This window comes from Peromyscus leucopus, chromosome 2 (genome assembly GCF_004664715.2).
Source record: "Peromyscus leucopus breed LL Stock chromosome 2, UCI_PerLeu_2.1, whole genome shotgun sequence".
Taxonomy (NCBI): Eukaryota; Metazoa; Chordata; class Mammalia; order Rodentia; family Cricetidae; genus Peromyscus; species Peromyscus leucopus.
The window spans coordinates 115,197,250-115,214,020 of record NC_051064.1 but is presented as its reverse complement, the minus strand read 5'-3'; the positions used below and the strand labels follow the sequence as shown (position 1 = coordinate 115,214,020).

Genomic DNA, 16,771 nt, shown 5'->3' with positions numbered 1-16,771 from the left:
TCCACCTGATTCCATACTATGTAAAGGAAGATGTCCACACTTAAAACAACCTTCCCATTGGATTCTCTACTCTCAGATATCTCAGTCTTAGTTTCACGATTTATAATACATCAGAGGGAGAATTCCCCTGTCACTACATGATAGAAAGTCATCATCCCATAATACATGGAAAAATATATTCATATTGAGATTGACCTATATAGATGCCTTACCTTCAGATTGATCTCCATCACATTGGTAAGTGTCTTTCTGCTTCCTGAGGATGTTTTTATTTGACTCCTGTCTAACTATCCCTGGGTAGACCAAAACAAATGTTTATTCCATTTAATCGAGCACTCATGACAGATTGAAGATTCCATCTAATTCATTATGAACCCTTGAGTTTCAGTGATTAACCTCTTCTACATCACAAAGATCACATCGCACTATGGGTCACAGCAAAGCTGCTAAAGATCTATTATCACACATATTTAAAATGTTTGTATCTCTTTTAATCTATAATCTCCAAATGAAGATATTCTTGATATCTGTATTTCTGGGCTATCTCAGTTATAATATCAATTTCCTATTGCATCCACTCCATATGCTACAAATGATAATTCTGTATTGTATAATAGAATAAAACTTCAACATGCATGAATATCGAAGTTTCATATATTTTTATCTACACCATTGTTCACAGACATAGAAACTGCTTTCACACTTGGCAATTGTGAGTAGTGCTCCAATAAATTGAGATGTAAAATTGTCTCAGTTCTATCGTGATTGTGATTTGGTGTCTTTTGAGTATACACTCAGTGCTAGAAATGCTGGGCCATATCTATTTTCAAATTTGAGGTTTCTGGGGTACCTTTCTGTATGATATGTTTTGGTAAATTAGAATAAAAATGAATCTTAGATATGACATCTGTAATAAACAAAAAATGTATTCCAACCAAGTCCAGTTTGGTGGACCAATGACTTTCCTGGGTCTACTTGCAGGAACATAGCTATCTCAAGAGTAACTGTAAGCCGGGCGGTGGTGGCACACACCTTTAATCCCAGCACTCGGGAGGCAGAGGCAGGCAGATTTTTGTGAGTTCGAGGCCAGCCTGGTTTACAGAGCGAGATCCAGGAAAGGCACAAGGCTACACAGAGAAACCCTGTCTCAAAAAACCAAAAAAAAAAAAAAAAAAAAAAAAAAGAGTAACTGTATAACTGAAGGATCCTCTTTAGTATGACACACCATTTAGTAATTCATGAATATTGCCTCTCTGGAGCTCTGTGTTCAACTTACAAATGACTTACACTGGAAAGAACTTCTCTTCATAGTTTCCTTACTGATTTTTTTTTAGCAATAATGAGGATGAGAATCATGAGATTTTTAAGCTGTGTGAGCTTCTTGATCCCTTTAAGTTTCCTTAGCTTCTGAAGTGTTAAGTGCCTTAGCTTCGTTCATTCTCCAAGAAGAAATGTTTCTCGGTAAAGGACAGACGTACACAACATTCACTGCTTCCTCCATATCTTGTATGCTTTGAATCAGTGATGACCTTTCTGAATTTTGGAGAGAATTGTGTTGATGCCAATTAATTTTGTTTTATTGGGGCTGAAATTTAAGTCACGATGTTGTAAGAAAAGTCACTGATTCCCACGAGGTTGGCTAGTTGTGTGTTTCCACAAATAGTGCACAATATTAATTTTCCTCTATATTCTAATAGCAGAAATACTCAATCGGTAGAAACACTTGTGTTAAAATGCAATTGGTGGGAACTCTGCAACTGTTTATGAAAACCTTAGTAATCTACTTAGCAGCAACTTGCACTATGAAATCCCACTGTCAGGGAGGGTGATTCCATTTCTCTCTTATCCTGAATTTTATATTCTATAGGTAAGTGTTCAGTGTCTTTAGCAATAGATTCTTATCATATAGTTTTGGCACAACCAACAGCGCTAAAATTGCTTTTGTGATGTATGAGAACTATTGGACACTTTTTTCTCCTTTAAGTCAGTTCATTCAGACTGATATCTTTTCATTGCCTCAGGTTTTGCAGGATGGATAGTTACTTTACTCTTTCTCCTATTCTACGATACCCATATTGGTCCCACCTGATCCTTTGTCCCACAGCATCACAATCTTAGTTCTGTGAAACTCATTTATTATTTTAAATCTTCTCAAATTTAAGCAGCTCAGATGCACATTTTCCCCTAAATATTATAATTTCATTTTTTTAATTTTCTGATATTATAAGTTGAACTTGATTTATATCAGTATTACATATGATTGTATTCATGCTAGGTATTCTATCAGTATCTCATTTTATTCTTCCTCCATAACACTTGATTTCTTTTCTATAGTATCTAAGTCATTTTTTCCAAGGGAGAACTCCTTTGTAAAGATCCAACTTGATCCAGTTATGGAAAAAAGCCAGTTGACATCTTCTCATCCTTTCGTTTTTCTCTTTTTCTTAGAAATCTGAGACTAGCATTGAGGATAGCAATACTGTTATGTGTTTCATGTTATCATCCCTCACTCCTGTGGGAAATTTCTTTCTGTGCAGACAGATGAGCCTCCCTTTCATGCCTTATCAGCCACAGCAAAGGTTTGTAACTGCTGACAGTGATTTCCTATGATCTTCTGTGGTATGAGTTACTTCCAGTGATTGCCTTATACAGTGTAACAGGCATTTTAGGTGTATCTCCATACTCACGTGGAGCAGATCCCATTCATCAATGAAATATTCCACTTGATGCCATACTATGTAAAGTAAGATGTCTATACTTAGAACATCCTTCCCAATGGATTCTCTACTCTCAGATATCTCAGTCTTAGTTTCATGGTTTAGAATACTTCACAGTGAAAATTCACCTGTCACTACATGATGGAAAGTCATCATCCCATATCACATGGGAAAAGGTATTCATATTGAGATTGACCTACATAGATGCCTTTTCTTCAGATTGATCTCCTTCTCATTGATAATTCTCTTTGTGCATGCTGTGTATGTTTTGAATTATCTCTTTTCTAACTTTTTCTGGGTAGACAAAAACAAATGTTTATTCACTTCAATCGAACACTAAGGACAGAATGAAGATTCCACATGAGTCATTAGTGCACCAATGAGTTTATTTGAGATTACTTACAGAATCAAGTGTAAGCAAGTATTTACTTGAGTCCTGATAATCAAAGATAGTCATACTACTGAATGTCTCACTCCAACATGTGTGATGTCATACAGACCTTTTATCTTTACAGTTCCCTGATCAAATTGGATGTCATTCACCATAGGCAAAAGGGGTTTAAATTGGTTAAAATAAAGGCTCCACCAGCGTTTGCAAACATTATTCTGAGAAACTTATCAGTGAAATCTGAGACAGTAGGACCACAAGTGTATAAGGTCCTATGTAACATGTCACCCAAGCGTTTAGGACTTCCTCAGCAGACTACCTTGGCACACAGTTATTGGATAGCTTTTGATACATGCCCATCTCCCATTTGTGCTCCCCACCACTCATACCTACTTACCATGTATGACATTTTGCTGAACAAAGGACATCATGAGAAAGGCTATTAGCACGGACAATATTGTACTCAGAATCGTTGTCCAAACAATTTTCCATGAGAACAGTTCACCTGAAACAGTGAGTCACAAATTTAAGCACTGAGAACACTTGGCTCAGATATACTTACTTAGCAATGGTGACTCATCTGAAACTTGTTAGAATTTAAGAGTCTACCACCCTGGAATATTAGGTCTAGGCAAGTGTGGAGAGGCAGTTATGACTGGCTGAGTGAAGAGCAGGCCATGACCAGAATCAAAATAAGCCAGATAAGATTTAGAGTGAGGCCGATGAAAAGATATGTGGAGGCCACTTCTCTCGTTTCTTCCCATCCATACTGCCTCATTAGCTTCCTGGGTGAAAAGGAAGAGTCAGAGCTAAATCTTCCCCAGTGGTTAGTTATAGGCTTCCAAGGAGAATTATAAAGTCATTTCAACTCAGTGCTGCAGTACTCATGTCTGAAGTACCATACTATGTGTCCTGCTCTATTCAGTGCACTCATTGGATCTGGGACTACTGCTCCTGAATATATGTAGTGACTTAAGTTTTTCTAAGTGTTCATTTGCTCTTATTCATATGAATTTTCACATATTTTTTCCAGATGAAAATTCCACACCATCTAAAACATGTCGTAGTGTCTAGCAGGAGGCTATTTAGAGACCACAAAGAATTCTCCTACATTATTTTGAATGTTTGTTTATTGTGGAATAAACCTATATGAGCTGTTATTGTCATGCATGTAATTCCCAGGAATTAGTCCCTATCCCAGATAAACTCTCATCCCTTATAACCCAGTCATCTCCAAATGGAACTTTGCCAGCTTGTTAGTCAGTCATTAACAAATTCCTGCATGATTAAATTTGATTATGATATTTTCTTTGTCATCAAACTTGATTCATTTTTTTATGTTGTGTTTCTATTTCCTAAAACTGCAACTCATTCTCCAAAGTATGTGTTAATTACAATGATTTTAAAACACGTTGTTTAGCATTCATAAGTACACTAAGAAACTAGTAGATCATAAACCTGTTTTTACTCAATGAAAGTGTAAATAAGTTAAATTTTTTTCAGTTTTTCCTTTCCTCATTTATATACACATATATGTTTGTCATATATTATATATGTATAAAATATAAATATAAATATATATATTTATATATACTATGCATACATAAACACACATACATGCACGCACACCTCACACATATTTCTACCAAATCAGTGGCATTAATCTTTTAAAAGTATCTTCTAGACAGCATCTGGCTAATTTTATGGATATTTAACAATACTGATGCATGCTTACAACACACTTTTTTGCTTTATTTAATCCTTTAAAGTATCATTTTTGTTTGTTTAATTACAATGTGGCATCTAATATTTGAAGCAGTTGGATAGAGAAATAGCATAATAATGCAGTTGCACAATAGGTAAAAGGGGACTAATAAGAAAGGAAGCAAAGTAAAAGGTAAGGGAACAAGGACTCCCAAGTCCATGGAAATAGGCGTGTTGTATGATAAAGGTTGGCTGTCAAGGTAATACTTATTAGGAAGAGAGATCTGAACATGGAATTGAAAGAGATAAGGAAAGTTAGTTTTATTTACAATATGCTGGATGAGGAAACAACTAGAGGAAAAAATCTGAAGGCGGAGCCCATCTACGTGGATATATGAATAGGTGAGGTAGAGAAGGCGAACATTAGGGGGTGAGGCTGTAAAGGTAACAGCGCATAGCTGACTGAAAAAACTGGGGAATGTTTAACTATAACTAAACAGGGATCAATTTCAGAGTACTTAACACAGACAGTATTTTAAGTAATTCATCCTATCCCAATGTTCAGGAAATACCATTATAAACCAGATTTGAAACAGGAACATTTTAGTGTGGTATTTCTAAATTGTAATGCATAATTCAGACTTATATGGCAGTGAAAAGGTGGTGAGAAGTGATGAGGAAAGAGGATCCAATTATTAACCTGGCTGTTTTGTCTCCATGATTCATTCTTTTCTGACTTTCTGGATTCCTAAGTTTATCTTAATTTCCATGATTCCAGGGCTATGCCGAATGGAGAATGACCCACAACCGCTTGATATAGGGGAACATTCTTGGCATGAAGAAAATTCAGTGGAGAGTGCAAAACCTGTCATCTTTTGTTCAGTCCTGTCCGTGTAATCTCATGACCTAGATTCTCACTGTGAGAACATCCTTAGACTTGTTCTATTAGTATGACCAGAGTGAAATTAAATTGCCTTTTTTGTTTTATCATCAGGCTTTACACCTAGTTTTATTTTTAGGATACTTGACTAAAACTGGATCATTGGAACCATTGGACTCTGGGGCCCTGAGTTAGACATATGTCTTGGGACTCCAGTAACAATGAGACTCTGGATGTTATTTTCATGGTACACTGTATATTAGTTATCTGCCTATGGGGATGTGATAGAAAATGAAGTCCCTTTGCATAGCCTTGGTGTAGGGAGGAGGGACTTGGACCTGCCTCAACTGAATGTATCAGGCTCTGCTGATTCCCCATGGGAGACCTTGCCTTGGAGGAGGTGGGAATTGGGGGTGGGTGGAGGAAAGGCTGGGGGGGGGGAGGAGGGAGAATAGGGTAATCTGAGGTTGATATATTAAATGAATAGAAAATCTCTTAATAAAAAAACTTAAAAAAATAAATTAAATGAAACAAAAAAAGAAAATGAAGTCAACAGAAATTTTAATATTTTGGTTGTAAGAAACTGAAAATATAAAATGCTACTTCAAAGCACTAAATTAAGCAAGCTTTGGAGTAACCATGAGTTTAGTTCTTGATATGGTTATTTTACAATATTTATTAGAATTTTGGGTTGACTTACAAATTTTCAGATGAATGCAGGAGGGAGGAGATACACCTTAAGGAAGAGTGACAGTTCTGGTGTTACTTAAAGCCATGAGATAAAAGGAAGTCAGAAGAGAGTAAGGCCTCAAAAGCTATGCCTTGGAACTTTCATTGTCAATATGCCAGTTAGTATTTGTTGCCTTGACACAAACTAGATTCATCTGGGAAGAAGAAACCCCAATTGAGGAATTCCATCCATCTGATTAGACTTAGGCCATGTGTGTGACATTTACTTGATTGATGGTTGATGTGGTAGGACCCAGGCCCCTGGGGGTGGGTGGTACCATACTTGGCAGGGATTCCTGAGCTGTATAAGAAAGAAAGCTAAGATAGCCAGTGAACAGTATTGCTCTGTGGTCCCTACTTCAGTTCCTGCTTCCAAGTTCCTACTTTAAGTTCCTGCTCAGGCTCCCTTGATGAAGCACTAAGATGTAGAAGTGTAATCCAAATAGCCTCTTCCTCTACTCCATTTTGTTTATGATTTTTTATCACAGTGACAGAAAAGCAAACTACAATGGTCAAGACTATAAAGTGAGAAAATAAATAAGTCAAAGAAAGTAAGAGACAACAACCTAAGTGATGAGTAAGGCCAAGAGTAAGGCCCTGAGAATCAAGTCAAGGAGGAAGTGATACGTAAGTATGTGTGACAATGGCTGTTACCGAAGAACAAACACACATTTTACCTGATAGGACGACACATATGCTCTCTTCTTGGTGAGTTAGATGGTTTTGAAGATAGCAAGTGACATTCCTATGGGAACTGGTTTCGATAAGAAGGGCTATTGTCATGTTGAACAATTTGTTTCCATCCCGTGAATGGGATTTTGATGTTGCTGGAATGACTTCCCCTTTGCTGTCTCTCCATTCCATATGAGGCAGTGGAAACAAACCTCCTGCATGACACTCCAACATCACACCTTTGGTATTAGGGGGATGCATAAGAATCTGTAGATCTGAGCTTGTGGCTAGTTGAAAACAACAGAGGCAAACAATATTTTAGAAGAGGAAACAAAAGAAAAGTAAAAGCTCCTTTCAGTTTTAATTCCAGTTTCAAAAGATACAATAGTCAAAACTCTACAGGACTCAGGTTGCCCTAAGAATCTCATGATGCTGGGCTGTGGTGGCACAGTCCTTTAATCCCAGACTTGGGAGGCAAGTGGATCCCTGTGAGTTTGAGGATATCCTGGTACACAGAGCTAGTTCCAGGATAGCTAGGGATGTAACACAGGGAAATCTTGTCTTGAAAAAAAAAAAAAAAAGCTCATGAAAATGGCAAGAGTCAGATGGAAAGGCTATAATACACAGTCAGCAACCTGTCCAAACTAAGTTAGTTTAGGAAATACCTGTTTCACTTGTTTATTCATTTATTTAAAATAATTTTTGAATACTTACTAAGTCTAAGCAATTAATCTAGGCCTTTGGATTATTATGAACAGAAGTCAAGATTTTGACCCTTATAGAATTTATAATTTTTTCCTATTATCATTGTCACTAATTATTTGTGAACCACTGTAAATTAATTATAAAGATGAATTTCATTATAAACACAATTGTGGAGCTTTAGTTGAAACTTTGTCTATTTCCATAGCAGGAAATTTTATAAAATATGTTTCATACGAAACATGCAATACATTAATAGTATGAAAAGTAAAAATTAATCTAGAGAAAATGAGCATATCTAAAACTTTCAGGGTATTTTCTGAGACATAAAACTTGTCTAATGGATAGGCTAAGAAAAAATGAATACAGATTTAAAGCTTTGTACCAAAAGTGCTCTGTCTTGTATAATGTCCCTGTAATAACAAAAATATTATTTATCTGTGCTAACACAGTAGCTGTTTGCCCCATAAGACTAATAAAAATGGCAATGAGCTACATTGTATAGCTCTGCTCTACACTATAGAGTTGAATGTTGCATGACATCCAATAAAGACTCATCTGGATCTAGAGGCTACATGTATGTGCACACTTTCATGAATTTGTTCATTTTCCTTAAAACTTTCTACTTTTCCTCCACTTATTTTTCATCCAGAATAATTCAGAGTGAGAAAAGTAGATTAAATGTCATATAGTTACCTATACTTCATATATAGCATTATATCTCAGGATAATGATGATTACAGTTAAATATTTTGGAAAAGGTTTAGGAAAATTAATCAGGTACTAAGCAGTCACTGAATTGCTTTGTAGAGAAATAGAAATAAGTATCATCAGGAAAAAGAATGTTTTTCTTTCTTTAATTAAAATTTCCATTCAATATATTTTGTTCATGTTTATCTTCTTCCCTCCACCTCCCATACTCTTTCCATGTCCCAGCCACCCAACTTTCTAGTAAGAAGTATATTTTTAAAATTCAGTTCATTTGGAAAATTACTATAGTGTTGTCAGAAATATTTGAAATCATAGCAAAACAACCTAAAAGAAATCTAATAATATGTTAAAAATCTAACAATGCATGTAGATATAACAAGAAAGTATTAACTGATAGAACCAGTTGCTGCACTCTACCAATTTTCATTTTTAGTCTTCATGACATTTAATTAAAAAACTAAATGCATAGAATTCAGTTTGCTAATCAAACCATACAATTAGAGTTTAACAGTAAGAATTTTCCGACCACTCAGCCTTAGATAGGCTTTGAATCACGGGTACACACAGCAGATTCAGAGGAATCCATGCTTACCTGTGACCTTGACCTCTGTAATGTGCTCTCCAGAGATTTCACCGTCTTTGAAGAGGCAGCGGTATGGCCCATCATCATCAACTGTTACTTTAAAAATCCTGAGGGTCACTTTCCCTTCTCCAATGGCATCTTTTATGAGTTCAGTTCGCTCCACATACTTGGAGATAATTTCTCCATACATGTCTTTATCATCCCTGTACAGGAACACTGGCTGCGTATAATGGTTCCTGAACCAGCGAATCTCCATGTGCTGTGCATGTTGTGGTGGAGACAATTGACAACTGAGTTCAAGGGTTCCACCCAATGGAGCCAGGACTGGCCCCTCTGAGCCAATCACTCTGAGTTGTTCTGTGAAGGACAATAATAATCCAAAGAAAAGAGTGTGAAGTAGTAAACATGTTCACATCTTTTGTTGAAGTCATTCTCTCTGTTTTTCCCTGTTCTATCTTCTGCCCCCTCAAGCATCCATACATACTTGACTTAAGATCACTTTGTTTATCCTGAAGGTACTTTAATTACTAATTATTTAATTGATACAGAAACAGAAAGTTTTACTACAAATGGTTAGAGGAGATTTTAAGGACCTACTGGAGGCGTTGAACCATTTCAAAGACAGGCTGGACTGAAAGAAAATCAAGGCAATGTGCAAGACTAGGTCAGGGAAAATGGTAATATGAGTAGGCTGTGTCATGTAGTGGAGACTTCGCTGAGGTGAGGTTCCAGGGACAGTAGGCAATCCACAGCCTGTGTGTCTTGTGATACATGCACAAGGTTTGTAGATGAGAGTGTGGCAGGCACTACTGCCCCCTTGTGTTAAATCCTCCATCTTTTGTCTGATATAGATGAGGAGGCTGCTGCCTCCCTTGATCTGATGTATTCAATAACATGCCTGCATTTTTTGATAAAGTCTTGATATGCCCATGTGCCCAGGTGTTCCTCACCCATTTTGATAACTTCATTAGTTTTATTTTCTTTAATTGTTTGATTAAGTTATTTGTAGTTTTGTTCCTCAAGATTCATACTGGGTTGGTGATGATGTTTTACTTTCAGAAATGTACACAGTTATTTTGACTTAGTATGTGAACTCAGAATATAACAAACTTCTGCACTGTGAAATGGAGTCACTCAGGGCAATACTCAGCTTGAAAGTTACTGTTCCACAAGATGTAAAGTGAAGCAGGGCATAGCCTGAGCTCTACAGTAAATGAATGAAAATTAGCTCAATATTGTCTCATTAGGATACTGTGAATTAAAACAACAATAAGCTATCAACCTATTATTAGAATAGCTGAAATCCAAACCACTGACAGCACAAAATGGTGGCAAAAAATGAGAACAATAGGATTATTGTGTATAGTTGGGAGCAATGCAGAATGATTCAGACTCTATGGAAGACTGTTTAGCACTCTCTATCAGTGCTAAATGTGGGCTTACCACACTTTCTTTCCATAGGCATGATTCTAGATGTAGTCCAAATGAAATGTATGTCAATTAATTGAAATTTATATAAATGTTAATAATATCTTTATTCTCAGTTTCTAAATATTGGAAGCAATCAAAATGTCCTTCAATAAGTGAGTGAAGAAACCAACTCTGATACATTCATTCAATGAAATATTATTAATTAGTAAAAGAACTGGTGCTGTTCATTCTGTTTCTATTGTGTGAAACAATTTGAAGAGTATTGGCATTAGCTCTTCTTGGAAATTCTGGTAGAATTTGGCACTGCAACTATCTGGTCTAGGGCTTTTTTTTGGTTGGGAAACTTTTAATGACTGTTTCTATTTCATTAGGGGTTATAGGTCTATTAAATTGTTTATCTGGTCTTGCTTTAATTTTGGTATGTGGTACCTATCAAGAAAAAAATTCCATTTCTTTTAGATTTTCCAATTTTGTGAAGTATAGGTTTTTGAAGTATGACCTGATGGGAAGGGGAAATAGATGAGATCTGCATGAGTAAACTGGGGATGAGGGGTGCACAATTGAGGGTAGAGGATGAGGGATGAGAATACAAGGGAATGGGATGGTCAAGCTGAACCAGGGATGGAGTGGGAGAGCAATGAAAGAGATACCATGATGGAGAGAGACATCATGGGGATAGGGAGAAACCAGGTGCTAGAGAAATTCCCATGAATCCACAAGGATGACCCCATCTTAGACTACTGGCGATAGTGGAGAGGGTGCCTGAACTGGCTTACCCCCGTAATCAGAGGGGTGAATACCCTAGCTGTCATCATAGAGCCTTCATCCAGTAAAAGAGAGAGAAGAGGGATTGTATGAACAAGGGGCATCAAGATCATGATGGGGAAACATACAGAGACAACCAAACCAAACTAGTGGGAACTCATGAAATTTAGACCAACACCTTCAGAGCCTCCACAGGATTGGACTAGGCCCTCTGCATAAGAGAGACAGTTGTGTAGCTTGACCTGCTTAAAGGGGTCCCTGGCAATAGGATCAAAATCCATCTCTGATGCATGTGCTGGCTTTTTGGAGCCCACTACCTATGATGGGATACCTCACACAATCTTGAGGCAGGGGGAGGGACTTGGACCTGCCTCTACTTAATGTACCAGGTACTGCTGGAGAAGTGGGAGTAGGGAAGAGGGGTATCTGTGATTGGTATGTAAAATGAAACAACTTTTTTCTTAATCAAAAATAAATAAATAAAATAAGTGGTGCAATGGTAACATAAATGTTAGTGCAGTAACCAATCAATTTTGATTAGATTTAAGGCCTACTCCATGAGACAGAAACCATATCTGACAGTCCTAAAGAGGCCAACAATCAGAGATCAGATAAATCATGGCTCTACAGAAAAACCTAATACTATTATTCTGCTAAAGCAATAAAATGACTAATAACATACTGTTATACCCATAGATCAGTATCTACCTCAACTCTGATTCAAGGAGTTTCTTCTTGCAATATATGGGAATCAACACATAATATGGAGAGAGTGAGAGACTTTGGAAAACTCAGTGCTGAGTTGTCTTCATCAGACCCCTCTCGCTTAAAGTTCAGGGATCTAAGCAGAAGAGGAGTCAGAAAGATTGTAAGAGCAAGAAGTAATGGATAACTGCAAGGAAACAATTGTCTTTCAGACACAGCAGGACTGATTAACATATGAACCTGAGACTGGGGCAGCACACACAAAACCTGCACAGGTTTAAGGCAGACAGAGTCTCAGCCCAGAGAAGGGGAAGTGGAAATGAGGTCCTACCTCTACCAAAAGCTATCTGCAATTGATACCCACTGGCAAAGGAAAACTCCATTTTATCCAATGGAATCTCACTGGTATATTAACCACACTCCAGGGCAGATCCAAGCCCAGGAGTAGTTGGTCAGCCCAAAAACTAACTCACTGGTATTTTGGAGGACTTTGTCTTTTGTTTCTTTTTGACTTATTGGTCTTTTGCTTGTTTGTTTTGATATTTTGTGTGTTTCTTTTCTTGTTTTGCTTTTGTTTCTTGTTTTTTTCATTTTTTGGTTCTTGCTAGATGGAGAGCAAAAGAGTGAGAGAGAGGGAGACAGAGCAAGAGAGAGAGTGAGAGCAAGAGAGGGTGAGAGTGAAAGAAAGAGAGACACACAAGGAGAGGGAGAGTTTCAAAAATAACTTCTAAACAGGAATGAGTAACATGGATGAAGCTTAATGTAATCTTTGTAAGTGAGAAAAAGATCTTGAATGATACTATGTTACATTCTAGAAAGCAGAGGCACAGATGCAGCCCAAACAGCTGCAACCTTTCTTGTAGGAGGAAAAGAGGGATAAATGCTTATAGCTTACAGAAGTTTTAGGATGATGATTTTTTTTCCTGCATGATACTGTGATGGTAGATATATGACATTATGAATCTACACGATAATTATCAGGATTTTGGGGTCTGGTTATGGAAAAAGATAAAACCACAGGGCAAAAATAGCACACAAAACCCTTCTGTTTGGGAAGCACTTTAGCAGTTTCACAGGAGATGCACCCAGGACTATGATTCAGAAGGACCAAGGAAATCTCATAGCTAGAGAAAAGTTGTGTGTGTGTGTGTGTGTGTGTGTGTGTGTGTGTGTGTGTGTGTGTGTTTGTATGTGTTACACCTTTCCACAGCACAGAAGGGAGTCCCTGGTCAGAGAATTCTGAACAGTGTCAGCAGTTTCAATGTTTTTGATTTGTTCATTTTACATCAACAGAGTTCATTTTGTCTTTTTCTAGCATGTGTTAGGAGCAACCTACACAGCATCCAAAGCAGGATGGCACTGAATGAGTAAAAACAACTTACTTGTAATATATTGAAAACAATTAGCTATGCAAAGGTATGAATGTGACCTTCATGAGCTTTTGAATTAATGGGTCTCACTTTGAGGCAAGCAACTTAAGGTCAATGAGCAAAAGTTATCTTCATCTCATCAATACAACAAGGTGTTAAGAGTCAATAGTACAACATGAGTGAACACTAATACAAATTTAATTTTAATTAGTCATAATCTGTCTACAGTTGTTCACGTCTAATAAATATACCATACTAAGTCAAGATGTTAAATAGCAGGGGGAAACCTGTGTTAGAAAAAAGAAAAGTATGGCTACTTCCTTATTCTGTTCATTTGACACATATATTTTCAGTAAGACAAAAGTGATCAAGAGAATAAAGTTTATTAAATTTTTAAAAATATTATTTTATTTTATGTTCATGAGATGTGCCTGCATATGTATATGAACCATGGGTGTGCCTGGTGCCAGTAGAGGCCAGGTGAGGAATCAGATCTAGGAGTGAAATCACAGATGGTTTTGAGTTATTGAGTGCTGGGAATTGAAACAGATCCTCTGTAAGAACAGCAGGTGCTCTAATAGATGAACCATTTTTTCTAGCTCCAAGTTTATTAAATTTAAAAGTAATCATGTTTTATAATAACTATTGTTAGAGAAATAAAACATCATGGTTGAAAAGCAAAGAGAAATCAAACTGGAACTGACCTGGAAACTTTCTCCCAGCTAGATAGCTTTCACAGTGATGGAATGTCTATGAAAGTCACTAGGGATAAACCTCATCAACAGACTTACCCAACAGTGGACTCTACATGTCTCAATACTGAGTCAAGCAAGATGTACCTACCTGTGCAATAGTGACAGTACTGTTTATTGGGATAACCATCATTTCCTTATTGGATCTGAAGTCTGTACTATAGGAGAGAATACAGTGTCTGGTACTGTAAATCTGGTCAAAAAAGCCATGGCTGCCTTGGAATGAAAAGGCATGAGAGGTATAACCCAGCTGTGAATTATAATACTAACACACTAGGCAAGAGGTTCCACTGCTGTAATAGTGGCATAACTGTTAAGGGGCAATGGACTAATCTCTACGATTCAAGTCCTACTCTGCAGAAGGGATTTTAAGCATATTATTGTAAATCTTGTCAAATAGCTATGGCTGGGGATGTAAGGTGTCCGAAAGGGTAACTTATCACTGTTGTTTAGCTAAATTGATAATGTGTTATCAAACTGATTCTTAAACATCCCTGTTTATTTCTTAGAGAAATGCATTAATCAGTGTATCTACACTACATTTCTAAGTTCAGATAATGTGTAGGAGAAGGGATAGAAATAATGTAATAACTAGAAGACAAAGAGAAGAGTAGTAAAATGTTATTGTCTGGATTCAACCTAGTCATTGCAATCATAGATACATAGTAGCTGAATTTGCCTGCTCTGGGCCTATACAAGACTAGACCTGACAATTGTGGGTCATGGGTATGGAAGGGCCTCATATAGCCCTTTTCCCCACCCCCTGCTGAACTGTTTTCTATCGAAAGATTCTTGGGCAAGAAAGAATATTATCTTCAGATGTGTTCACATTGATGAGCTCACAGATTCCAGTGGATACTTCCATATTCATGGCCAAGCAGATGGCTCTGGTTAAACTCAGTAGGTCACAAAACAAGTAAAAAAATTAACATGGGAAAGGAATCTGGGGGAAAGAGGGAGAATTGATCAGCGTAGGAGGGAGACAAGAGGAGGGACTAGGCAACCAGAATTCATTATAGACATGTATAAAATTTTCAGAGAACAAATTTAATGAAAAAAAAACGCAAGGAAGAAGTGTTACCAATAAAAATAAATTAAAGATTTAGTGCAAAATCAATACTTCAGAGAAAAAGAAACTTTTTTTGAAAGATAGTCACCTTTACCTATCTAAAATGTAATAAATTTTTATTTTGTTTTTCACCTGAAAGCTTAAGAATAAATACAAATCTGTAATAAAATTCAGGCACAATATAACCAAGAAATTTGAGACATTATGAAAAAACTCAATTCTATGAAGATTAGTATTAGAAAAAGGAAAAGAAACACAGGTCAAAGACATAGAAAATATTTTCAACAGAATCATAGAGGAAAATTTCCTTAGTTTCAAAAAAAGAGATGTCAAGCAAAGTACAAGAAGCATACAGAACATCAAATAGACCAGACAAGAAAAGAAATTCCCTATAGAACATTATATTCAAAGCACAAAGTGTACACAGCAAAGATACTAATAGGAATAAAAGAAATTAAAGTACTTTTTGCAGGTATTATAATGGTATACATAAATGACCCTAAATATACAACCAGGAAACCCCTAAAGCTGATAAACACTTTCAGTAAAGTAGCCAGATATAAAATAAACTCACAAAAATTATCAGCCTTCCTGTATACAAATGGACTGAGAAAGAAATCAGGGAAAAAACACATTTCATGGTAGCCTCAAATAATATGAAATAACTTATGGTAACTCTAGCCAAGCAAGTGAAAGTATGATAAAACAAAAACTTTAAGACACAGAAGATATCAGAAGATGGAAAGCTCTCCTATGCTCGTGGATCAATAGGATTAATATAGTAAAATGGCCATCCTAACGAAAGCAACCTATTCAATGAAATACCCAACAAAATTCCAAAATACTTCTGCATGGATCTTGAAAGACCAATTTTCAGCTATATATGGAAATACAAAAACCCCGGATAGCTAAAACACTCTTGAATATTAAAAGAACTGCTGGAAACATCACCACTCTCCATCCCAAATTGTACTGCAGAGCTATAGTAATAAAAACAGCATGGTATCTGAACAAAAACAGACACATTTATCACAAATTGAAGTCCCAAGCATAAATAGTCCACACAACTATGGACACCTACTTTTTGATATAGGAATCATAAATACACACTGGAAAAAGACAGCATCTTTAACAAATTGTGCTGTTCAAACTGGATGTATACATGTAAAGCAATATAAATAAATCCACACTTATCACTCAAAACTTAACTCCAAATGGATCAAGGATCTCAACATAAGTCTAGATATACTGAATCCGATAGAAGAGAAAGTGAAGAATAATCTTTTTTTTTTTTTTTTTTTTTTTTTTTTTTTTTTTTTTTTTTGGTTTTTTGAGACAGGGTTTCTTTCCTGGAGCTCACTTGGTAGCCCAGGCTGGCCTCGAACTCCCAGAGATCCGCCTGGCTCTGCCTCCCGAGTGCTGGGATTAAAGGCATGCGCCACCAACGCCCGGCTAATGCACAATAATCTTTAACTCATTAGCACAGGTAAAAACCTTTAGAACAAAACACCTTCAGCATAGCGATTAATAACAACAATTAATAAATGGAACCTCATAAAACTGATAAGATTTTACAAAGCAAAGAACACTATA

The 16,771-nt window shown here is 36.6% G+C and overlaps 1 protein-coding gene across 2 annotated transcripts in view; it reads right to left on the bottom strand.

Annotated features, from left to right (window-relative positions):
- The window catches only part of LOC114707377 (selection and upkeep of intraepithelial T-cells protein 2-like), a 59,490-nt gene that overhangs the window by 37,358 nt on the left and 5,361 nt on the right, over nt 1–16,771 (bottom strand). For both annotated transcript variants that reach the window (XM_037202819.1, XM_037202820.1), the window contains exons 4-7: nt 9,096–9,443; nt 7,096–7,377; nt 3,503–3,610; nt 213–293 (exon numbers count right to left, since the gene is read on the bottom strand). In XM_037202819.1, the coding sequence (XP_037058714.1) occupies nt 213–293; nt 3,503–3,610; nt 7,096–7,377; nt 9,096–9,443 (819 nt within the window). The remainder of the gene's footprint in view (nt 1–212; nt 294–3,502; nt 3,611–7,095; nt 7,378–9,095; nt 9,444–16,771) is intronic.